Source organism: Myripristis murdjan, chromosome 24 (assembly GCF_902150065.1).
Source record: "Myripristis murdjan chromosome 24, fMyrMur1.1, whole genome shotgun sequence".
NCBI classification, from domain to species: Eukaryota; Metazoa; Chordata; class Actinopteri; order Holocentriformes; family Holocentridae; genus Myripristis; species Myripristis murdjan.
Window position 1 is genome coordinate 28,872,323 of NC_044003.1, and position 26,670 is coordinate 28,898,992.

Consider the following 26,670-nt stretch of genomic DNA (forward strand, 5'->3'; position numbering starts at 1 on the left):
TAAAATTTCTTCTCCATGCTTATTTGAAGAAGTTGCAGGGGCAATTTTGCTCAGGATTGCTGAGTGAAGAAGGGAGATGAGCTACGTTCACACCATCCTCATATAGACACGGTTGGGGCGGTTGCGGGGACAGTCATTCGTTGATATTGAAGTCATCGAGCTTCACCCGGAAACTCACTCAATGTAAAGTATAGCTGACTAGCATGCATACTAAAATAATCAGCTGATTTTTGGGGGTCATTTTTTGACTAATGGTCTAAATGTTTGGAAGAATAGAACTTAATAGAAAGACAATGAAGGAGGTGGTGATGCAGGATCTAGTAGTGGATTCATTTTGTACCTAAAACAGCAGTCACTAGGAGACCTGAACACACACACACACACACACACACACACACACAAACTTTTTTTTTTTTTTTTTTGGCTATGCTTAAGCAACTTAACCCTAATTATTGGTTAGGGTTAGCTTTCTTCCTTTGTGAAGACAACCCAAAATGTCCTCACAAGAATAGTGGTTTCTCAATAGTTGGTCCTCACAAGTATAGGAAAACAATGTCCCAACAACACACACACACACACACACACACACACACACACTGCTCAGCATGGTCAGGCATCAATAACAGCCTTATCCATGCCCCAGTATAATAGGACCTGTGGGAATTGATTCACTCTGTACTGTGTGTGTCTTGTTTTCCACAATCTATTGACTTTCAGCAGACAACACAAAGCTGAGTACATTGTGTTTGTGTGTGAGTGTGTGATTTTGTGTGTGTGTGTGTGTGTGTGTGTGTGTGTGTGTGTGTGTGTGTGTGTGTGTTTGCGTGTATAGACGCTACCTGTGCAGACCTCCTCATAGGTGGGGTTAGGTGTGTATCCTCCAGAGTAACCCACTTGGGTGGAGTAAACCCCTTTCTGTCTCCAGAACTTCCTCTCTGCACCCCAGAAGCAGCCCATCCCTTTAAAAGACATAAGGCATCAGTAAGAAACAGCCAGTCCCTTTAAGAGAGAGAACAAGAGTAAGAAACAGTTCGTCTCTTTAAGAAACTACAGATGGTGGTACCATACAGTTTGTAGAGAATGTAGGGAGTGAGAGTTTGATTTCCACTGGGGCCATTTTAAACTCAGTTGCCTCATATAACTACCTGTTTGAAGCCCGACAGATATTTTTTTTATTACAGCTGCTAAAAGGTGATATTTCTTTATGATTAAATTTAATTTCTTTATGATTGAATTTTGGCAGAGTGTTGGGTGTTATATGAGCCCACATGGTGGGGAAATACCGTCATTAAGTGCTCAGTGCTTCCCTGAGCTGCTAATCCACAATATTGTATTTGTATCTCTCCATTCACTTCCATACAACAGTTTTGACACACTTTTAGCACTAGTACTACCAAGAACTAGTACTGGAACGACCAAATACTACCAGGTAGTTTATTCCTGGAGCAAGGTTACTGTGTTGACATTTAATGCATACACCACCTGCTGGATCTACTTAACCTTTTAAAATAGGAAAATATATATATATAAATATATATATATATATATTTTTTTTTTTGCATATTTTGGTAAGTTTTTTCGGTAAGTTTTGCCGTACTATGGAAGTGAATGGAGAGACAGAAATACATTACTGGGTATAAGCAGCCCAGGGGAGCACAGAGCAGCTAATGAGGATGTTTCACCACCATATGGACTCAGATCACTCCCATGGAGCTAAACAAGTCAACACTTCACCAAACTTTAATTATGCATTAAACATCTTAAAATATATGCCAAAAAATCCAATGACTGTACATATTTAGGAAATTGAAGTTTGTGAGTTTTTGATCACTGGTCACATTACGCAGTACAAGGAGATAACTGGCACAAAATCATATCCGTCTCTGCTAGATAGCTCTGAATGGTACACATGCAAATGCTTTAGCGTCGAGTATGTTAAGTTGGAGTAGTCCTTTAAAGGAAATGTTTAGAGGAAAACACCATTTTTGATACACACTGGTTGTATGTTGTACGTTGGTTGTACGTTGTTTAGATTGTATTTAATAGAGACTGATTCTGTGCCTCAGAAAATCTGTTTCTGTTGTTTTTTCAGTTAATTTACACGATGTCTATTCATGACATGTTCTAATATATTCTCGTAGTCACTGACTGTAAAAAGACGGTTGACTGGTATATTTGGAATTGGTGTTTTATGGAAGCTGATGCGTAGATGGGACAGCTGAGTGAACTGCTGGTGTTTATTGGATTGTAAAGCAGAGAGGACAAGTCACATTTCAGGAGGTCAATTCAGGGAGGGAGGAACGTCCTTTTCCACACACAAAGAAACCAACATGCTGCATTATATGTGAATGTGTAGTTCTTTTTCTGTTTTTAGCTCTTTATTTTAACAAATCAAAAGGTTCTCTGAGTCATTTACAATCCACTATAGAACCACAGCCCAATCGCCAGGAAAACATGGCGGCATTTTACATTTCTGCAAACCAAGGACATATTGAAATGTTATGTTAGTTAAGTTTCATGACATACCTACCCTTAACCATGACCTTTTCCTAACCTCAACCATGACAGCATTTTTTCCAAACCTTAACCATGAACTTTTGCCTGAACGTTAACAGTCAGGTGATGTTGACACAGGTTCCACCACTTTGGCTGTAAGTCTAAATGTTGATATGCAATGTAATTTGGGTTCTGAAAGGTTGACATCTCAATGTATTTGATGGTTTGGAGAAACATAAAATGGCAGCATCTTAATGGCAAATGGGTGAGGAACCAGTATCCTAAGCCAAGAATACTGAATATATCTTAAATAGTTTACCCATTTTGTTTTATATTATTTCACTTCCCCCTCAGCTGTTGTGTAGGACAGTAGTGGTGCTATCTTCCTCTCATTGTTACTGAGTGCTGGAAACTGGCTGGACGCTACAAATGCTAACTGTTAGCCTCCTGACATTGAGGCGGACTTCCCCCCAGCTAACATTCTGAAAAATAATCCAGTTTTTTTTGTGTGTGTGTATTTTGACCAGAAGTCACTTACCAAACATGGCCAACTCTGTCCCCTCTGGAAATGGTGGAACCGTTCTGTTGCCGTTCACATCATGTTTGCCTGTCAGACAGAAGAAGGGAGAGAGAAGGGAGAGATTAGGAACGTGAAAAAGAAAACAGATCCAAAACCAAACAGCAAACATACATGGACACAGAGGCATATCCAGCACTAAAACCATGTAGGGTGGGATGATGGATAAAAGCAAGTCCAGCCCCTTGGTTTCTCCCCTGCCAATCAAAACATGCTGAAATGGAAAAAGACTTCAGGTTTGTGTTTAAGAGCAATAATTCAATACACCTCTCAAACACACACACAAAAAAAATATTGTATCATATATGCACTTAGTTTTCTATTTATTTAGTTGTATTGCTGGTAAAAGGCATCTTTCTTGACATTTATCAGCCTCTAATGACTATCAATGATAAGCCTCATCCATTTGAATACTCAGACTCAGTTACCTTCTTTTATTACTTTAAGTTACTTTTAAAATATAAAAAAATGAAAGCTAATAATTGTGTAGAGAGCACAATTAATCTCATAATCTGCAGTAAGGTGTTGCATTTTGACTTTTGAACGATCAAGTGAATCAAAACAATCAAATCAAAATCCAAATTAGATTTATTTCCAGACACGTTCCAAGGTGTCAGGGAGGGAATCACCTTTTTTTTTTTTTTTACTAACTATAAAACCCATTCCCAATCTGTTATCTCCCAATTCTATTGCAGATCAGCCAGTTAGGTGATATCAAGGCAGCATGCTGACAATAACACATCGCTTGAAAACACTGATTCAGCCTGTATTAGGATTCAACCATCATAAGTTTCTGAAGGCTGATGCCAAGTTTTTTGGATTGAAGTCAATGACTAAGCTTTAAATGGGTTTCCACCTTTTTACTTGAGTGAACTACTTCATGTTCATGCTCCAGTCAGAGCACTAAGGTCAACCAACCAACAGCTCCTGGACGTGACCGAGACAAGACTTAAAATTATGGGGTTAGGGTTAGGGTTAGAATGGGTTAGGTTGAGAATGTTTTATCCTGACACATTTTACCTTTACTTTTAATATAATTCTTTGGGTTTCATTGAAATAGAGTTTACTATTCCTTTATTGTTACTTTATGATATTATTATTGATATTTTAGATCATGATTTACTCTGTATTTTACTGTATTTTACTCTGTGAAGAACTTTGGTGTAAATGTGCTATATGAATAAAACCTGACTTGGCTAATATTTTATGCTGATATTCAGTATCTTTAGTTAGAAAATTCCTAGTATCCAGTCTGGCTTTAAGCTCATGCTACCTCAGACACTCTTAAACATAACTGCCTTAATCTGCTCAAATTGTTAAATAAACAAAGCGTACGTTTGACAATATTTGGGGGAATTTTTACAGTCAGAAATGGCTTAAAAAACAGTTGACCGTTACAAGACAAAGAAAGAAATAACAAAATCAAGGGTGAAAATATTTTCTTGTGTCATCTAAACTCCCAATGCTCGTCCTCAGTTTACAACAGTGGCTGGAAGATGCTTGAAAGGTACATGAAATGTGTGTTATAGAAAAGAGTGGAGGAAAAGAAGCAGTTAGCCAAAAACCAGCCACAACATCACCGGATCTTTCAGGATGTTGGTAGCAGGAAAACTGCAGTTATGAACAATTATTTGCGGCTTATCTATCAATGCACACTGTACTGGTCTAACACTAGCCCACACAACCAAAAACCACAGAATGCTGAATTAACCTGAGGGGTGTAGCCAAACCACATGCACGAACACACACACATGCACACGCACACACACACACACACACACACACACACACACACACACACACACACTGACCCACTTACACAGTGGCGTCAAGCCCTGCATAATTTCATAGCAGCTGCATTCACTCCAATCAACCCACAGAGCCAGAGGTGCATGAGGACCCAATTGGGGCCACCCAGCCACCTGGCTGAGCTAACACGCATTACCATTAGTATGCTAGAGGGCTCTGACTGTGTGTGTGTGTGTGTGTGTGTATGTGTGTGTGTGTGTGTGTGTGTGTACAGATGGCTTGCTTTATGGGGCAGAGGGAAAGCTGGATTAAAATAAATGGAATGGGACAGAGAGAGAGAAAATGAGAGTAAACCTAACATCTGGAACCCCCCCTCCATTCCCCCACCACACACACACACACACATATGCATGCACACACACACATACACACACACACACACACACACACACACACACACACACACACACACACACACACACACACACACACAGAGTCTTTATGCATGGTTGCATTGTCATGGGGACCAGGCATGCCGACACACAGAGGAAGCCAGATGGAGACCGCCAGCCAGTCTGTAATAGGTCTTACCCCAAATACACACCTCTCCCTCTCTATCTCTCTATCTCTCTCTCTCACTCTCTCAGAGTCTGACTCACAAGGCAGAATTCACCTATGGTTCTGCAGTCTACTCAGAGATAACGGACTGTCTGACTCCTTTACACACACACACACACACACACACACACACACACACACACACACACACACACACACACACACACACACACACACACGGACAAAGTGAGAATGATGGTGCTGAATCTCAGTGAGTTGGCCTTGTCTGTCTGATTACATGAGCAGCCTTTCATCGTGTTCTGAAAGCTGGACAGTGTCAGAGACTTCATTCTCTATAGACTGTTCACTGCAGTGCTGTTAGCATTCACAGATGGAGACAGCAGCACTCATGTGCTTCCAGCTGTATGCAACATTTGCCCTGGTCTTTCACTGATACAGATTTTTGAAGGCTGACACCGATACTTTCAGATTGATGTCGCTAATATTTTGTGTCGATATCCACCATCTTCCAGAAAAATGGAAGTGTTCAGCAGTGGAGCAGGCAGTGGAACACAAAAACAAACAAGGACACTAAAACCCCTAAACCCACAGAAGAAGCTGTAGAAGCTGATCAAAATGTGGAATCAGCTCAGTTAAGAGCTTCCATGGACAACTAACATAGTATCCATCAGTTCCATCATAAATATGTATTCAAACCGCATCGTATATGAGGGCCACATTGACTGGTAAGGCTGGGCAATATACTGACATAATATCAATACTGTGATATTTTAATGCTACATATCATCCAGGACTTTTGATATTGTAATATTGTGATCTGTCATAAGTTATGCCTTTATACAGTTATAAACAGTAATTTGAGCAAAACTACCATCCATGTGCACTCAGTAGTTATCTGTACATTTTAGTTTTGGAAAACAACACCTGTAAAGTGATGTTAAATCCTCTTTGAGTGGATTGAGGCGGTTGTTTTTCAGACTGTTAGCTGGGGGGAAGTCCAGCTCAATGGCAGGAGGCTAACAGTTAGCATTTGGAGCATCCAGCCAGTATCCAGCACTCAGTGACAATGAGAGGAAGATAGCACCGCTACTGTCCTACAGAACAGCTAGGGGGGAAGGGAAATAATAGGCATTTTTTCAAAATGGGTGAACTATTCCTTTAAAGGCACATTATTATTGTTATTGATTGATTGAATTTTTATTTAAGTGTCGTGCACTCAAGGTGCCCAACCCACATGGGCTTATAAGACACTAAACATGACAAACAGCATTGCATAGTGTGTAAACAGATAAACAAAACAACAACAGATAAACAAAAATAAAGAAAAACATACATACACTTATGCCTGCACATATGGACTACATACTGTATATATTACCAAATTCAAATCAAATATACAGCACATTTTTTCTCTTTTCCCACGCTTTACAAATAAAGTTAGCTGTATGAAAAACTCCTATTCTGAAACATAATTCCAGTTTTTTATAATCATCCAGGTAAAAGAAACCATTGAATAACAATCTCATTTTTTCAAAAAATACATGTCTAAGCTCATCGTACAGAGGACAAAGGAACATAAAATGAATCTCGTTTTCAATCTGTTCTAAATCACAGAGCAGACAAAGTCTCTGTTCCTCAGGTACACCCCTAAACCTGCCCGTCTCCATGGCCAGAGGTAAAGTGCCAGAACGTAGCTGGGCACAGAGGGATCTTTGGATTTTAGATATATTTTGTTCAACATATTTTTCTACTTCATATGTATTTTTTATGAGGCAATACGTTCTTAATTTAGGTTTACTCCATATTTCTACAGACCATTTTTATTTATGTTGTTGGAAAAATATGTTTTTAATTTCTTGAATGTTGCAACATAATCTATTGTGAAATATGTATAACAAATCACAAGTGGAAAATAAAAATTTCACCTCGCTGGCCCAAGGAGATCCCTTTGATATTTCCCAGTTGTAAATCTTTCTGGTCAGTCTATGCTCAGGCATATTTACCAATCTGTTCCATAGACGAAGCATTTCACATTTATGCCTAACATTTGACGGTTCCCAACCCATGTCTCCACACATGGCAGCTATTGGTGTACGTTTATGAACTCTCAAGAAAGAGCGGATAGCTCTGTATTGAACTGTGTCAGATTTGGTCTGTTCATTAAAACTCTAGACCCCCACTGCGTAGTCTGAGACAGGACATACACAAGATTTGTACAGTTGGGTAAATGACTTGAAACCTAGATCTCTACAGTTGTTAACTTTGCTCAGTACAGAGCCCAAAGCTCTGCCAGCTGAGTCTGACAGGATACCAATAGCTGGTTTGAAGGTCAGGTGTTCATCTAATGTCAGGCCAAGGTATTTATACTCATTTGCGTAAGTCAATGGTGTTGAACCAAAATTAAATATAAATGAACTCTTTTGTACAGCCTGTTTTCTAAAATGAACAATTTGTGTTTTCTCCTGATTAATCACTAGTCTCCATTTCCAACACCAATCTGAAACTCTATTTAACATATTCTGCAAATCTTGTTCACATTCTGCTAATAAAACAATATCATCAGCATATAAAAGAATGCCCACAATCATATTATCGATTTTAATACCAAGATTTGCTTCTTTAATTTGAATAGCCAGATCATTGACATAAATAGAGAACAACGTAGGAGACAATACATCACCTTGTTTCACCCCGAATGGTGTGGGAAACCAGCCTGTTCTTAAGTCGTTTAACTGCACACAAGCAGTAGGTGCTCGATAAAGGGATTTAACTGCTGTATAAAATTTACCATTTATTCCTGATTTTATAAGCCTATACTCTAGAAGTTCTCTGTTGACCCAGTCAAATGCCTTCTGGAAATCAATGAAACATGCAAATGTTGACTTGTTTTCTTTAAGTCTTGCTCTAATAATAGAAGTGACCGAATATATGTGGTCTATACAGGCCCTTTGCTTCCGGAAACCATTTTGCTCATCTACTAGCAATCCTGACCTTTCTAGATGTCCAACTAATCTATTATTTAATAGAGCAGAATATAGTTTATAAACATTACTGATAAGACTTATCCCTCTGTAACTAAGTGGTGATTTGGGGTCATTTCTAGATGATTTAGGTATAGGCTTTATAATAGATTTATACCACTGAGCAGGAATAATACCATGATCAAAACAAAATTGGAATAGCTCAAACAAAATTCTAAATAATTTTGGTGCCTTGAGAGCTTCATAAGAAATCTCATCTATTCCAGTTGCTTTCTTTAATTTGGCCTTATCAATGACTGTTTTAACCTCCTCTGTAGTAAAATTTGCATTCAAATATAAATTACAACAAACAGAGTCAGCATTCATTTCATCCTCCAACATTACCTTTGAATCCATTACAGTCTTTAAGAAATTATCATCGAATTGAATTGTTATTATTATTATTATTATTATTATTATTATTATTGTTATTATTATTATTATTATTATTATTATTATTATTATTATTAACATTCCATCTGTCAGTGAAGTTTTAGTGTCCCCTGGTCAAATTAAAAGATACTTAATATCACCAAAAAATTATTGGCTATTGGCAGTTGTAATCCAAAAACTGCTGTTTCTGGTCTTGAAAAACCCATATCAGATGAACGATAGCTTCTTGTTCGCCTCCTCCTGCTCTGCCTCATTCCTCGTCCACCTCCTCTCCATTCTCAGCTCTCTCATTATCTTGTGTGTGTCTTAGTAATGGCTGCCTTCAGGGACCAGCAAAGGCATGTTCATTACTGGCCACACACACACACACACACAGACAGAGAGAGAGATAAACAATCTAAATGTAAATGTCGGTTGGGAAAGACAATGAGTCCAGATAGAATATTAATGACTGCAAAAGCCGTGTGTGTGTGTGTGTGTGTGTGTGTGTGTGTGTGTGTGAGAGTGTGTGTGTGTGTGTGTATGTGGAGAGCTAAACGGTGACAAAACAGACAAGGTGACAGCAAAAGATGATAATCACAGAGGAGTTCCATGTATTTCCTGTTTCCTCCCAATACACATATGCTCAAATAATCACGTACAAACACACACACACACACAAACACACGCACACGCTTCTTGGCTCTGGCCACATTGCAGACCCACTGGAAAGGCACCAATCACTGATATTTAACAGTTTGAATCTGATAATCGAGTCATTTTATTCTCACAGCAGCCGTGTTTGGTTTAGATCAGGCACACATCAGCCTGAGCTTACTCAGAACTTGAACTTACAATTTCCACCTCAGCTTTTGCTGTATCCACCTCATTCCAGCAACAGCATTTTAACTGACTCAACCGGCTGTCATTCACTGGCAGTCTGACACTTTGAAATCTTGGCATTCCTAGATTATATCACCACAGATTTTGTTTTCCATAGCACATTCCAACTCCAAAAAAGATGGAAATTTCAGTTTTAGACTGTGTTAATTCAAGTATGTGCTATACCTTTTAAGTGAAAATTCAATCGAAAATGGAATGATTTACTGAGGATTCCCCCTTATGTCACTGAGGATTTTCAACCCTAGTGTAGCACCATGAGACAAAAGCTCATAGCTTTTCAAAATGACAGCTACACAAAATGGATTTTAGCACACAGAGCCCAAAAGATACAGCGGATGAACAGCCAAAAAGTGTGTTGAAACCCCTCAAGATGGTGGGGGCCCATCCAACAATCAAAAGTCAATGGCTATTGTTTTCATCAGGGAGTTTTGGGTAAGTAAGCCAAAGCGTCCCATGAGCTTTATTAAAGAGTAGCAGGTTGTTAAAGTTAACGCGGGCCACCAGTCTCCCAGCCGTACATTGTCTTCTCTGATTTCATGGGGACACCCACCAGGCGACAGGCATTTACAATAACTATATAGAAATAGCCGCTGATGGTCTGGTTTGCTTATGTAGATCATATGGAGGCATCAGTATTGAATTGAACTGTTTCATGACCAGCTAAAAACTCCTTGTGGCTGCTTTAATGGCATTACATGTAACCATTACTCCCCCAACCATGTCAATCAAAAAGCATTATATCCAGTACATCACAAGTAGATAACACTGACAGATCCCATTTTTAATTAAAGAACAGTATCGGCCTCATATATTGGTCTAACTGCAGGATGAGCCTCTCTCCTGCGCACACCTGGCTGTGGCTCACTGAGTTCCATGCATAATACAACAGCCCATACCCATCACTTTCTCTGCTTGTGCTCACATCCAGTGGCGGTTCTGCCCATGTTGCCGCCCTGGGCGAAATTACTGCCTTGCGCCCTACCGTTCTAGAACTTCCAAGCGATAACGGCCGCTACCGGTGCCCCTCTGGTGGCTAGACGCGCCCCTCCCAGAGCAGGGGCGCCAACACCTGCACAAATACCTTTTTTGGAAAAATACTTTTTATATGGACAAAATCTTGTTTGCATAAAAAAAAGCCACCGGTCGGCATCAGGCGGGCCGGCCGCGGCACCGGCTTGATGCCTACAGGTGCCGCGCCCACCCGGTCAGGTCTGCCGGATCTGACAGGTGAGCGGCGCACACATACTGCCATCCTCTCATTATAAATCAACTTTTGTTCATACGCGGCTGCAGCAGCACAACGGACAGTGACACAGACAACATGGTTGATTATTGACTGCGCAATGCGGCCATTCGCCGGTAATTGCGGCATCAGGCGAGCCCACCTACTGGTTTATATGCAAGCACAATACATGTGTATTTGCTTAGACCCCAATATTAGACGAGGGCGTTTTTTCAGGGCATTTTCAATGGAAAAAATATTGTCTTATATTCAGATGAATACGGTAATAGAAAACTGCTTTGCAGCGACGATGTTTTTTTTTTTTTTTTTGCTCTCATGCCGCCCCCCACGTGACATGAAAATATGCTGCCCCGGGCGGCTGCCCGCTTCGCCCGTGCCTAAAACCGCTACTGCTCACATCACTATAAGACTCTTCAGAGCTCAAGATAGTACAGCAAAGTAAAATGAAGTAAAATGTTCACGCCTAAATAAAAATAAACATAGGGTAATGAGGATCGACTACTCTCAACCTCACCTTCCTCAGCCTTTAGCACAACTCGCTAATGTGAGGCCAGAGTTTTCTTTGTGCAGACACCATGCTATGATGAGCATAATAGGGACAAATACTGCTCCAAATGCAAGACAGAGAGAATATGAGAGAAAGAGAGAGACCATGAATACTCCTTCAAAAACAGTCATTAATATTCCACATTTATCTTTTCCTTGACACACACATATACAAAGGCATTTTTCTGGAGAGTAATTATTCCATGCAGCGCTGCTTTGAAATGCCTGTTCTTTTGGTCGCCTCTATCTCAGTGGGAACGATAAGAACGCTTCTTGTTGATTAATTGAATTTACATTCTTGTGTGAGGTCGAATGGAACAGTGTGTGTATGTGTGTGAGTGTGTGTGTGTGTGTGCGTGTACACGTGTGTGAAAGAAAGTTTATTGTGTTGTGAGAGCAATGCTTAACCTTGTATTAGTATTCAAAGCAGACTTGAGTTATTTAGCAGAAATATCAAGGGTGTGCACACATATGTGCACACACGCACACAGACACACACACACACGCAAACCCACCTACAACACAGCAGTGCTGTCAGGCCCCCATATATATTCCCAGTCACTTGAAAAGTGGAAACGAGATTAGAGTTTGTTTTCCTTCCACATCTTATTTCCATGAGCAGAATAATGGTCTTTGCTCTGGTAAAAGCCTGATTCAGACTGTTTATACTGCGGACTAATTTTCTTTTATTTGGCAGCAAAGAGCAGTGAATGTATTTAGAAAGCACTTCATGGACACACTTCACATCAAATAGGGAGCCACTCCACTTCAGTGTACGTGCGTGCGTGTGTGTGTGTGTGTGTGTGTGCATGTGTGTGTGTGTCTGACTCTGACTAACCAGCCTGCCCCCCAGCCTCCTCCCCAGCCCCCTAAAACCCTGTCACAATAATAAGCCTGATCACAGAACAGGCCTTTATCCACGGTGGCATCTGTGGCCTACACACACACACACACACACACACACACACACACACACACACACATACACAAAATTAGTGCTGCTCTATTTCAGCTCATGCCCACAGTGTGTGTGTGTGTGTGTGTGTGTGTGTGTGTGTGTGAGTGTCTGTTGGCGTCAATAACTGCATCTCCTTCAACCAAAACCAAAGAGCTTTTTTCTTTAATTAATTCAGTCCTGTTGTGTGTATTTGTTAATGGACTTTGATGAAACAAGGGTTTAACAGACCTGCTGGTTTTCTGCTATACAGGTCGGATATTGTCCTTTTATTAAACATGTGATCTGTGTTCATCATGCCAGCCATGTGATGAGCAATGCACAACCTGCATCTCAGTAAAACAGAAGAGGGACTTTCCATTTGTTGTGCGAGAATCATTTTAGTAAGTATTTCTATCATAAAAAGACCTATAGGTATATTCTACAGTTTATTTTTCAGTGATTTATTTTTTTTCCCACGAACATGTTACAGTTGTTGGCTAGTTGCCTAACCAAACTGCTGTAGGCTACACCAAATGGGTTACACTACCTAATGTTTGCTAGGTTCAGCCACCTGGTTCAAGCGACTTGGAAATCATGATCTGTGGTGGAATACTGACCAGAGGAATGAACACCATTAGCATTGGCAGCCTCACCTAATGTTGTCCTAAATTATAAAAATGTGTGGGGAGTGAGTGATTAAGAGTCTGTGAGTGCGTGTGTGTGTGTGTGTGTGTGTGTGGATTGCTCGGGCTGAGGGTAATGCTCAGAATAGTTTGTTCATCATCTGAAAAAAAAGCAAAGAAGTGCTCGCTCATATCTTAAAGACATACTGTCGTGTAAATCAGTGGTTCTCAACCTTTCAGGTGTTAAGGACCCCCAAACTGCAACAAATCAGGCTGCGGACCTGTATTTGATAAGATGCAGTCTCAGGGACCCCCATCTGTTAAGATTGAGTTATTCCTGTCCATACTGTTGACTGGCAGATGAACAGTGAAGAGTGTGAAACCTATGAACAGAATAGTCATCCTTGAACATCCTCACACTGGGCTAACTAGTCAGTGAAATAATAGTGAAATAAAAATTTTTCTGAAGACCTCAAGGAATCCCTTCATGGACCCCAGGTAGAAAAGCACTGGCCTAGGCTATGAATCCAGATTTATTTTGGGCCTTAGCCTGACTACAAATAAACATATGGGCAAAATGTTGAGATTCACAAACAGTTTACATCCATGACAGGTACATGGAGGCTTTATTTTTTGATCAGTGCCATTGGGCAGCTTTCCATTAATTGTCCACTTGCACTGGTTTGGTTGTTATTACAGTATATAGCATATCCCTGCACAAAGCTCAAGTGCCTGTGGGCCAGGATTATCATTGCTACCCGTCACCAAATAGGACTTTCAGACCAACCAGGAACTGGTTCCGTTCCTGTTTTGAACCATTCCCAGCATTTTGTCCAAAAATAAACAGGTTTGTAGCCCAAAAAGTTGGTTCCCAGCTGGAACTAAAAAATACTATGACCTGAAGTGGGAACTGTGATGACTACATCAGTGGGTGTGTATCATTCTACAGGGAAAAATAGAGAGATTGGAAAAATCGAAGTGCAATTCTCTGCTAAAGGCACAAAACTATTGCTTTCAATATGAACATGTCATGAATTCCATGAAAAGATAGGAGGGAGTACTAGACAAAGTCAAATGTAACTCTAAATTACTCAAGAGTTGGCAAAAGCTTATAGACTTGAACAGAACTGTCCCAAGAGCCAGAACTGTTTTGGTCAAAAAGAGGTGAGCAAACATTCAGGGCCCTATTTTTGTTAAAAAGGCTCAAGCATGGGCACAATTTCATGTCACAAGCTGTTCATTTTTGAGCAGAGCCACTGGTGCAGAGGTGGTATAAGTCATCAGCTGGTGTGATTGGGGCTTGCATCAGTCCACTCTGATCCTTTCATGTGCTCAAAAAATAGCACTGCCTTCCATGGCGCACTGACACGTTCATGCAGAAGAGATTCTCCCAAGAAGAAACTGATGTTCTTGTCAAGGTGCAAGGAGGGAATATATGGGTTGATGTTGAACTGTGCCATCTATCAAATGATAAATGAAACAAACCATGACCTCTGTGGTTATTAAGCGACTAATACTAACAAAAAAACATTACTTTTTCAGAAATATATTATGCCCTTACCCTCTTTACCTCAGTTTGATAGTGTTTACTATGATGTACCCTTTGAATTGACATCCTCAAGATTTATATCCACCTATAAAGCAGGTGTAAATTAACAGACGGGTGAAGTGAGTTAAAATGGCTCTGCCTACAGCTGGCTGAAGATGAAAGAACGTGACAAAGGACCCTAAAAGGGAGCGAGACAGACGGAGAGAGAAAGAGTTGTCTCCCTGCGACGTCATCTTACAGAGACCTGATTGTGAACAAAGTGCTGAGTCAGACTGCATCACAAATGGTTGTCTTTGATTCTCCACCTTTCATCCCTTTTTACTTCTTTGTCCACTCTGTTTCCCTCCATGGTTCACCAGCAACATTATGAAGACCTGTCTCATCCTTCACACCATGGTCCTACTTCTTCTATCAGCCATGCGTGAAAAAACTTTGTACTCTGACATAAGATTTTCATCACCGTCTACGTCTTCAGGTCTAATTTGGCAACTGAAGCTTTAATGATCCCTATTGGTCAGTTGCTGCTGGCAAACAATCAGAGGCCACCCCACAGAAAAAAAAATAATATATAAGAATACCTGATTGGAAATTTGAGAAAAAGGAATTCCGACTTGGGTTTTCAAATTAACTGGTGTTCCTTTGCATTTTTCCATGTAGAGGGTCAGATTTATCTTAGCTCAGACTTCGATGGCCTTAATCAGTCACCTGTGCTAGCACACAGCTCCATTAACACTGCGTTCACACATTTCTCCATTGTTTTGCCCCTGCATCAGCCTCATTAAAGGGGAAAGGTCGGTACTTGCCATGTCAAATGTAAGCTTGCCATGTTGCAATTTTGCCAAGGTGAGATGTGCGATTTTGTGAAGCTGAGATGGCACAAAGCCTGGTGCCTCTTTGCAGCAACATTAACCAATAAAATATCACAATAGTACGATTTGAGGAATATAATGGTGCAGTCATGTGGTGAGTGTTATTCAAGCTAGGTCAGCCAGCTAGCTTACTGTCATTTCATAGCAAGAAAATCCTAACAAATGCTTCTTTTGTTAATGTCTGAATTTGTGTTTTCAGATATCTAAATACAAGTGAGTACAACAGCAAATGGCAACTTCAGTCAAATGTATATCAGCCTTCAGTATGTGAACCATAGCCCATATCTTATCTCATGCTGCCCATTTCCACCTCTTTCTCCCTTCTTACTGGACTGCCGGGCAAAAAGACGAGAAGGCCGGTGTGCCAAGCTTGGGCCTTTTGCGCTGCCCTGGCCAGGAGAGGGGTGCTACAGTCTACCCCTCTCCCCCCCTGGAGCACTGGAGCTCGACTGACATTGATAAATGAAGCACTGCAGCTAATGTCTGGCCAGCGGAGATTGGAAAGCACACACATGCACACATAAACACACACACACACTGAGACAAAAGGGAGACAGAACACATCGCCTCAACTGCACTGCAATTAAGTCTATAAAGTAAACGCCCTCCCTTCACCTACTCTCCCTCCACCTCTATGATGTCTCTCTCACTGATGGCCTGTGTGTCTCCCTCTTCTCTCTGCCCCCCTTCTCTCCTTCCCTTTAATTCTGTCTCTTCCATCCACCTCTCCTTGCTGAAGAAAATCTCTCCTTCCTTCCATCTGAGCCTCTCTCAGCCAGTTGGTCTGATTGCCACTGTGGCTTTTATTGCTACCCATCATTATTGCTATCATTATCCTTATTGTTCTGCTGTGGGTAGCCTCCTGTGTTCGTCTCCCAACACACAGGACATCTAATTGAGGCTTAGAATTGTTTAATCTATCTTCTGGGTGTACAGCAACTTAAAGGACACGAAAAAATGGAGAATTATTGTATCAGTTTCAATTCTTCAGAGCTTTTACCTGTATTCATTTTAGATTGACAATGGTTGGTTTAAATGTTTTTTTTTTTTTCGTGAGAATCCAGAAATAATTTGCATAAAGTACCCTAGACCTCAACTTTATGCAAATGAGGAGACGCCTACTTGACACCCCGTCTCTCAAAATGCAATGCAACGCTACCAGAATGGATCAGTCATGATTAATTACATATTTAAAATGTTTTACATTACTTGCTTGCTTACCTGTCACTGCTGCATAGCATATTCTGGAAACAATCATTGCTCTTCAGTGGCCTTTATATGATGGATTCCCTGACGAAATCTGTACGCTTTCCAGTGTATTGTTTTCAACGGTGCTGATGGTCCTACAGTCCATGGAAATCCATTTAGCAGCTGGATTGCTCAATTTTACAGTGTTAACAGATCTGTCCCTCACTTACACACTCCACACTACTGACACCACTTGGCATCCTTCTCATCACATTTTTTTTTTTTTTTTTTAATATATCTTATAAATCCATTATAATTTTGTTATCCTGTCACACTGTTGTATCATGTAACTTGTGTCCATCCTGGGGAAGGATCCCTCCTCTGTGGTTCTCCCTGAGGTTTCTTCCTATTTTTTTTCTCCCTGATAAAGTTTTTATTTAAGGAGTTGTTCCTTCTATGATGTGAGGGTCTAAGGATAGAGGACGCTGTATTGCTGTAAAGCCCCTTGAGGCGAATTTGTAATTTATGATCTAAAAATTGTGTCATTATATCATTTTGCTGATATTTTAAACTGTCTGTGTTCTGACAGAACGACATAACAATCCTGCAGTTAATGCAGAACTATTAACACTCACACTGTGGAGGGCCTCAGCAACACAGCTGCAAAGTCTGAACTCAGCCAGATGTATGGTTGTGGAGATAATTGAGGCACAGACACACATACAGACTCTACTCAGTTAAATAATTAGAATAGTTTTCTCTTCATTTTTATTTATTTATTTTTTTTCTAATTTTCTGATATTTTTTTGCAAATTTTCTGGTCATTTTCGTGTTTTTTTGTGTTAATGTTCTGGCACTTTTTTTGCTAATCTTTTTTGTTTGTTTGTTGAGTTTTTGAAAGAAATCATACATTTAATAAAAAGACAGTATTAACCTTGTGCGTGTATGTGTCCAACTGTAGTCTACACAGCAGCAGATGAACTGTTTGATACTGTAATGGCTTCCAGTAAACAGACTTCCAATTGGCCCAGTGGGTCAGACAGTTCAGTGCAGTCCATTACCACTAGACTAGCATAGATACACACAGGAAATACCCTGCACAGCATGTAACGTGTGTGTGTGTGTGTGTGTGTGTTTGTATGAATAAGTTCATAAATTTGTGCCACTGAGTGCTCAGAGCCCCTTCACAGTTAAACAAACCCCAACCATATTCTTGTGTGTGTGCCCACACACACACACACACACACACACACACACACACACACACACACACACACACACACACACACACACACACACACACACACACACACACATGCACACACCCACACCCCAGTACTCCTGGTGAATCCAATATAAAGACACAGCAGGAGTCTAACAGCCATGCCTCTAAAGACTTATTTTGTCTCTCACACACACACACATACACATACACACACACACAGATAGAGAAAGACAGAGAGAAAGAGAGAGAGACAGAGAGAAAGAGAGAGAGAGAGACAGAGAGAGAGACAGACAGGCAGACAGAGAGAGAGAGAGAGAGCTCTCCTGCAGACTACACCTCACTGCCTTTTTAGTAGTGTTCTATGAGCTGGAGGCCATCTGCATTCACTGTCAGCAGAAACTAGTCAGCTCTGTTTGAGTGCTATATGTTGATTCAACTGGTGCTGACATCATTAAAGGTGAATACCACCATGCAAAACAGCATATTTTTTTAGTCTAGCATTGTTCAATCTAAGAGCCCTCTTTGTTTTAGCCAAAATGCTGTCAGCAATTCCTTTGTCACTCATGCTTAGCCACCGGGACAGGGTAAGCTCTTAGGACGATTTATCACTAAACGGAATTTTAGACACAAGTTTTATCTGCAGTGATAAAAGCATTTTTTTCTGAAAGGTCCACTCACAGCTTGCACACAAAGCCAGAAGTGTACTGTCAGGGTGTCAAGGAAATTTATTTATAATAAAATATAAAGGCCTTTCAAAATCGCAGGGTCATGTCAAAAACATGCATCATATTCAGGCCAACAGAATGCCACATGCATTTTTGTGTTGCAAAAATTGCAATGGGGTCGGAGTTAAAATGTCACCAAAGGACATGTGTGTGTGTATGTGTTTGTGTGGACCTACCAGGGTATTCTACCCAAATGACTCTTACCGCATACAATGAGTGTGTGTGTGTGTGTGTGTGTGTGTGTGTGTGTGTGTGTGTGTCCCTGAGGGTTTCAGTCCATCGATTGCTCAGATCAAGCCATTAGGAGCAAGATGGAGTGCCTGTGTGGTGGTAGTGGGTGAGGATGGGGGTGCAGGAAATAGTAGTTAATGCACTTTGCACTTAAAGGATGCTGGAGGACAGAGAGAGAGAGAAAGAGAGAGAGAGAGAGAGAGAGAGAGAGAGAGAGAGAGAGTTGGGGGGCATGTGTGTAGGGCGGAACATATTTGAAGATAGAGTAATGTTGCTATTATTTGTGTTAATAATGTGACTGGGATTTAAAATGATTTGAGTCAACAGCTCATTTTCCTTTCATGGGGCTAAAAGCACACACACAGTGGACTGCTATTTTAGTGATGGTAACGGATAAAAACCGTATTAACTTAATCAATATATGTGGCATTACTTTATGAAAGTCACACTGGATTTCGTACATGCGTGTGTTATTATTTGATGGGGATGGGGATGACAGGCAGCAAAGGGCTCAGCTTGGAACAAGACTGTGGCCGCTGCGGTAAGGACCCAGCCCGATATGTGGTACACGCTCTCCCAGGTGAGCCAGCGGGGGGCCCCCAACCTAGCAGCTGCTCAGTGACCGTTTTGACAAGGGTGACTACTGCCACAGGAGAGAAAACATCCTGTACTACCAAAAATAGTGTTGAGAGTAAGATACCTACAAATGGACTTATTAATGGACACTGCAGCCTAGCGTCCAACACTCTACTTGCTGATGTACAAATAATAATAGTGATTGACAGTTGGAATTATGTACTTACTAATCAGTCGATGATACAACCTTCTTCCCAGAACAACAGAACGGCCTATCTAGGATCGGCGTGACCTACCTAACAACAGATCCATGTGACTACTGACAGCATTACCTGGTTCTAGACCTTTGAATCGCACGTTGACTTTTCAGTTTTTAGCAGTTCAGTGGGTCAAGAGTTGCCAAATTCAACTGCGATTTCTCAGCTGAAAAACTGACTGGGGCAATCAGAGAGACATGGGCGTGCAGAGACAAATCTTGTTGACATAATCAAGCTGTGCCAGTACCAGAGAGGTTATAGCATATTAGCTGACAGAAGCTAACACCAAAGAATGGATGATTAAGTTAGAGATGCTGCTATTGACATTGTTTTAAATAAATGAAAGCTAAAAACACTCAAAGCAGTGCGTTCCAATGACGGGATTTGGCAAGAATCTTATTTATCAACTAGTCTCACTGGAAAGGACCCTCGGTCTGTTTGATAGAATCAGTCCAATCAGTCCAATGTCCAAATGTTTTTCGTTGGCTTTTTGACAATATAGAGCATTTATTATCAGCTCTTTCACCAACCAAAGTCAAGACTGACTTATGTTGCTGTGAGTGGCTAAAGTTGCCAAGTTAGACTGATTTGCATTAGCGCTGTGAACTGCCAAAACTACATGAAAACTATGTCACAGCCAGGGAATAAGTCAGTCACTAGTGATTGGTTAGCGGGATTCAAACCCCTCAAACTATCGATCGGCTAAAACAGGGGCAATTTCCGACTGAATAATGGTCGCCCATATGCTGACTGAATGACCTACTTACTGACTGACTAATGATGCAATCAATCTATAGATAAACCAACATAATAATTTGCCTACGAAAGGGCTGACAGACCTACAGACCAACTGATGGACTCTCACTCATCTTTTAGTGTAACAGTAAAACCCTGCAATAACATGCACAGTCAATGGAGTGAAAGGGAAGAAAGGATAAAAGAGAAAGAGAGTCTATGCTACCTTATCTCCTCTTTCATTAAACAAATGCCATCAGGCTGCTCCTTCAATCAGAAATGGGATGAAAAAAAACTGGGCAGAGAACTTTGGTAATGAAAGGGGAGGTGGTGAGAGGTTAAATGAGGTAGAGAGAGAGAGGAAAAAAAGGGGTTGGCTGAGGTTTGTCCATGCTCTGAGCACTGCAGGAAGGGAATGACAGATGCATGAGCACTGCTGGTGTCCTGGCGTGTACACATACACACACACACACAAATCTGTAAACATATCATCTGTTTATCGAATTGTGAGGAAAAAAAGCTTTTCAGACATAAACACAAAAAATGGTTAAGTACAGTGTTTACGTGTGTGTGTGTGTGTGCACGTGTGTGTGCATGTGTGTGTGTGAGCAGGGGAGGTACCACCTGAAGTTGTCAACAAAAGTGGTCGAGAACATACACTAGCTACGTTTCCTTCCAAAATACCACATATTTACATATTTTCAGAAAGAAAATGTGAATTTATGCAGATTTCCATCAACTGCATTATGTGTGTTATCCTGAATGGCCGCCGTAATACTATGTAATCAAATACCAACAGCCAATCAGAAGATCGAGAGATTGAATGAGCTCCTTGCTATGGGAAGAGTGGGTATTACAGCCCTCAGTCAGTTATTCATGGTTCTATTAAATAAAGCCTGGAGACGCTAGAGAGGGTAACGCAATGGCCCAATTTGTGAGGGCTGAGATGGCTGCTGCGCTCCAACTGGGACCTCCGGTGTCATGCTGTAGATTTCCCCCGGCCACAGAAAGCTTCACTCGCCTGCGCCACATACACAGTCATTCCAGTACAACAAATGATGTTGCTATTACAAATGTGAGGTCAGTATAACCAGAGTTAGTGCTTTGGCTCTGTGTGTCGGTAATATGGATTAATCAGGGAAGGGAGGCGTTCTCTATCAGGTGGGTGATCCACAGCACCACATCAGCACTCTGGAGAGTTGCCTAGATGCATTTCACATAACAGTGTAGTCTCCTCTGCTGTCATGTTTGTTGTCTGATAGAGCAGAAACACATGACAAGGGTCCCAGCTGAGTCACTGTTATTACCTCTGCCAGCGGAGTTGGACGAAGGCTACGTTTTCACCCCATTCCGTCTGTTTGTTTGTTTCTTCTCTTTCTCAAAAAGTTATGGATTTGCACAAAACTTTGTGGAAAGGTTGGTCATGGCCCAAGAGAGAGCTGCTTAATGTTTCATGCTGATTGGTCAAAAGAGGGTGTCTCCATGGGCGGTGACGATCACAGGAAGGCCTCCAAATGGATTCACGTAACATACCAACATTTTTGGAAAGTTTGGTCATGGGGCAAGAAAGAGCTGATTACACCTATTGGCCAAAATGGGGTGTGACAGCGGGCGTGGCCTATCATTAAAAGGTGTCTATCTTCTAAACAGATTCACATACCAAGGCAAAACTTTGTGACCAGCTTGTTCATGTGGTGAGGAAGAGCCGATTAACCTTTGACGGCAATTGGCCAAAAGGGACTGTGGTGGGTGTGACCAATCACAAAAAACTGTATAACTCCAACAACAGAAATACTCCCTAAATCAATCACACACACATAACTGTTTAATGTCTGAATTAAACACTACCTTCAATTAAAAACATGAAAAGTAAGAACTGACCGATTTTTAATTTGGTCATGGCATATCTTGAGAATTGCATAGTGCTGTTGAAGGTATGCAGTCAGTGAGTGCCATCTTTCTGGTTGCTAATAAAGTCATCCCATTAGCCTTAATCACATTTCCGCCAACTGATATGCCAACGTATCCCCTGCAGCTAAGTTCATAAGCATTTATGTGAATTCTGGGAGTTTTTGCCAGTTCCAGTTTTTTAAATTCAAAATAAAAAATAGGTGGTTGGAAACCCAGCTACTTACATGCATACAAACTGAACTAAGAGGAGAAAGGACAGTTTTACAAGACACAAATTCTCTCTTTTTCTCCAATATCTGTTGCAGCTGTGTCTTCAACAATCTAATTTCATCAGAGAACTCGCTCTCTCTCTCTTCCTCTCTCTCTCTCACCAACCAGCTGCAAGGGCCTGACTCTGAATTTTAATAATGCCTGCAGCATGTGTGTGTGCGTGTGTGTATGTGTGCACGCGTATACAAGGAAGGTGGGATAGGAATGTTGAAGTCAAAGAATAAGAGAGCTCGAAAGTGTGGTGGGGAGAGGGGGGGGGAGAGAGAGAGAGAGAGAGAGAGGGAGAGAGAGATCCGCATTGGATCAAAAGTAATTATTCACAACAGTAGGCTGCAGAGTTAATTCAGCCAATGGGAGTAAAGCTGGGGGCATGGTGTGTGGGAGAGAGAGAGAGAGAGAGAGAGAGAGAGAGGGACAGAGAGAGGGGGGGGACCCATTTCAGTGATTGGAGTTTTTGCTCATTTCTTGCATTCCTTTACTGCGTTACATCAGTGTGAACTGTCTTTCTGTTTTTATCATGAGATAAGACGGGTTCCATTTTTGCCTCATTGGTTGTTGTTCAGAGTAAATATTTTGAAACAAAAGCTGTCCAAACATTAGAAGTTATTCCCAGCAGCAAAAAATGCGCCAATTTCAAGCCGTTAATTGCCAAAATGAAGCATTATTTTCCAGTTACTTTTACAGACTGCAGCTGGCAAGCAGGCGGAAGCACCAAAGGAAGCACCAAAGATGGAAAATTAAAAAAAAACAAAACAGAATCAACAAAATCAAAAGAAATGAAAATAGGATCTCCAGAATTATCATTTACAAGCCATAAATGTTGAGGCAAGCTGAAGCCTGGTTAACAACTGAGACTGTCAACAGCCCACTCACACTGCTTTAGCTGCCTAAAGGAATAGTTCTCCCATTTTGAAAAAAAAGGATAGTATTTCACTTCCCCCCTAGCTGTTATGGTGCTATCTTTCTCTCATTCTCACATTCATTTCTCACATTCTCTCTCAAGCATGTTAGCTGGGGGGAAGTCCAGCTCAATGGCAGGAGGCTAACAGTTAGCATGTGGAGCATCCAGCCAGTATCCCGTACTCAGTAACAATGAGAGGAAGATAGCACCACTACTGTCCTACACAACAGCTAGGGGGGAAGTGACATAATACCAAATTTTTCAAAATAGGTGACCAATCCCTTTAAGGCCTGGTTAAATCACTACTGAGTGGCATAAACTAGCAACATATAGTAGAAAAATACACATGGAATAGACATGGAAAAGTCTCTACCATGTTTTCTCATAGTGGATTATCCACATTGATTTGATCCATGTATACTTTGCTGGAGGTCTAATAGTGGACCATTATTGGCCTTTGAAGGCTGATTGTGATATTCCTGAAGAAGGTATTAAAGAGAAAGATGGAGAAAAAGAAGATGTGGAAACAGATGAGTGGAGGAAGAAAGGTAAATGATGGGGGGACGGGATGGAAAGAGAAGAAGACGAGGAGGGAAACAAAAGCTCCCCCACCAGAAATGGGTCACATTCAGCTCCAAATATTTCACTACAAAGGTGTGTTTGATTTAGACTGCTTTGCACAACAGAAACCATGGCATCCTTTGAAATGTGTAGGACCCACCCACACTGATTGTCTGAGTGTTTTCACACATGTTAAACCAAGGCAATCTGCACTAATTGAAAGAGGATCATGTGATCATGTATTTCCACTGATTGTCTGCTGAATCCTTGTGTTGACTCGGCTTGCCTTGACGCAGTCCCAAATCTAATCTGTTCTGTCTTGCCAGCTCCAACGCAGTCAGCTTATCCTCCCCAGTGGTGGAAAAGCAGATTCCTAATTGAATCCAAAGCAATTCTCTCTTCAGCTGGTACAATTGTAGAATTATGCAAAGTTATATCAAATTATAGCGACTGCAGGGTGCAGAACGAGTGAGTAGAAGAGAGCCAGAAGGAGAGAGGAGAGAGATCGGAATGGGATCAAAAATAGAGGGAGAGGATTTTGCAGCTGACGAGTCATAATGTTCCTAAATACAGCTTACAGAGCTGAGGGAAGAGTTACATTTGTATTTATACCGATGGGAATAATTTTGCCTCAAAGGAACACATTGGTGACGTGTAATGTTGTACTGCCCAGAGGCTTAACTGATTATCATTTAAAGATAGACCATATAAGCTATTGTTTAAGTTAAAGCTGAAAGGATACAGTTTCACCACTTTTTCAAATTAATTCTCACAGATAAAATACCTCAAGTAATCCAGGCGTCTTGCAAGAGTGCAATGTACTCTCGCAGTATACTCTAGCAAGCCGAGCGATCTGCCGGGGGAAGGGGTGGCTTTGTGTGTTTACAGAGTTTTTGCTCTCGGCACCCTCTTGTGGTCAGAAATTTCTTAGTGCAGCTTTAAATTTAGCACACGAACCAGTACATGCCGGTTGAGCCGACCTGACCCAACAGGAAAAGATGCAAATACCGCGCAGCAATGACGACAAAAAGAAACAAATATTTAATGTCAGCCCCACTTATGCTGGGTAAATACCACTGAAAGACTTAGTGCAGGTCTATCGCTGTAGTCGAGACATGCAAAAACAGCTTGGTGTTTGGCGTAAATGACGGCGGCACAGGCGTAGCTTCACAAACACTGACTGGTCCCACGGTTTCTTCTATTTACTCAGCTGATCAGGATTTACATGGAAAAGATACCATCTGAGGTTTTCTCCAGCCTTGCCAATACATAAAAAGAGGCACATCCAAATGGAGCACCCTCACCTCCAGAGGGCTTTTCACAAGGGATGTAAATAAAGTGCAGCCTATTTTCAACCTGCGTCAAGCTCGGTAGAATCAGCAAGAAAACAAGACTGGAAAAGAGGGGGTAGCCCACTGTTCTCAAAATAAATTTAAGCTACAATAGAGCTGTGCACAGTAATCTATCTAAATATCAACTAGAATCACTAAAGACAGAGTGGTATCACAGGTGAGACTGGTAGATTAGACTGTGATATGGAATTTCAGTAAGGGTTTTATTTAGAAAAACATGTCCAAAACTGTGATATTTAATATTCTGTCCGGCTTGACTCAGAGTGGTTTTACATGTTCCCTGAATGGTATCATGCATAATACATCTGATCCAAGTATCTGCCATTTTGGAGCTCGTGGTAGGTTTGTGGGGCAGTTAAGATATCAATTTAGTTGGTATTCAGTTAAATGCTGGGAAAGTTGAAGGTGACCGCTGATTAGATGTGAGATTAGACGTGTGTTGGTTGCATGACTGAAAGAGCCCACAGCTACAGTACCAAGTATACCTCACTGCCAATCATGTTGGAGCTGGACAGAATTTATGCAATTAGCTTTTGCACCACTTTTGCTTAAAAGTTCAAAAGTACTCAGAATGTGGAATTCCAACTTAAATGGCACAAATAAAGGTCACTGGTGCTTGCGTTCAAAGCACTATTTTTGAATTTTGCAACAGATTTCTGCAATCAAATTTGTGCCATTTAAAGCCTCTTTGCCTTTTTGGCCACCTGGCTTCGCTTGTTTTGGCTCCAAGCAGGACAACCGTTAAAATTTATTCTGTTATCTTACTGTTATCATCATTATTACCATTAACATTTTATTATTTTATCATTAGCGAAGAAGAGGTAGAAGAACAATAACAACAATTACAATGTTGGTCATGTAACTGGCTGTTGCAGCCTATCACACAATATTTTCAACCCACATCTCCAACAAAGAACCACTGCAGTGTGGAGACAAGCAGGCTCTATCTCACACATCTTGTTTTCTCTGAGATGTGTGCATATTTTAGATCCACTGTAGTAGAATATGTGCTGTTAGGCTAAATGAAAATGGCTTACGTAGAATAAGTCCAGTTCCATTTGTCATGAAGCCTGTAGGTAAGTGGCTACATGGAAAGGCCAGACTGCGTACTACACACTCTCTGATTGGGGATGTGCGAGGACATCTGGTTGGCCGGTTAACCAGTTTTAAATTAACCAAATATTCAAAACGGTTAAGCAGATAATTAGAGTGTTTTTTTTTGTTTGTTTTTTTTTAAATAATATTCATTTAATTTAATAATATTCCAGTATTCAT

At 41.0% G+C, this 26,670-nt stretch overlaps 1 protein-coding gene across 1 annotated transcript in view; it reads right to left on the reverse strand.

Annotated features, from left to right (window-relative positions):
• msraa (methionine sulfoxide reductase Aa) overlaps nt 1-26,670 on the reverse strand; it is a 59,379-nt gene that overhangs the window by 22,802 nt on the left and 9,907 nt on the right. The window contains exons 2-3 of the mRNA XM_030047639.1: nt 3,035-3,103; nt 840-959 (exon numbers count right to left, since the gene is read on the reverse strand). Coding sequence (XP_029903499.1) covers nt 840-959; nt 3,035-3,103 — 189 coding nt within the window. The remainder of the gene's footprint in view (nt 1-839; nt 960-3,034; nt 3,104-26,670) is intronic.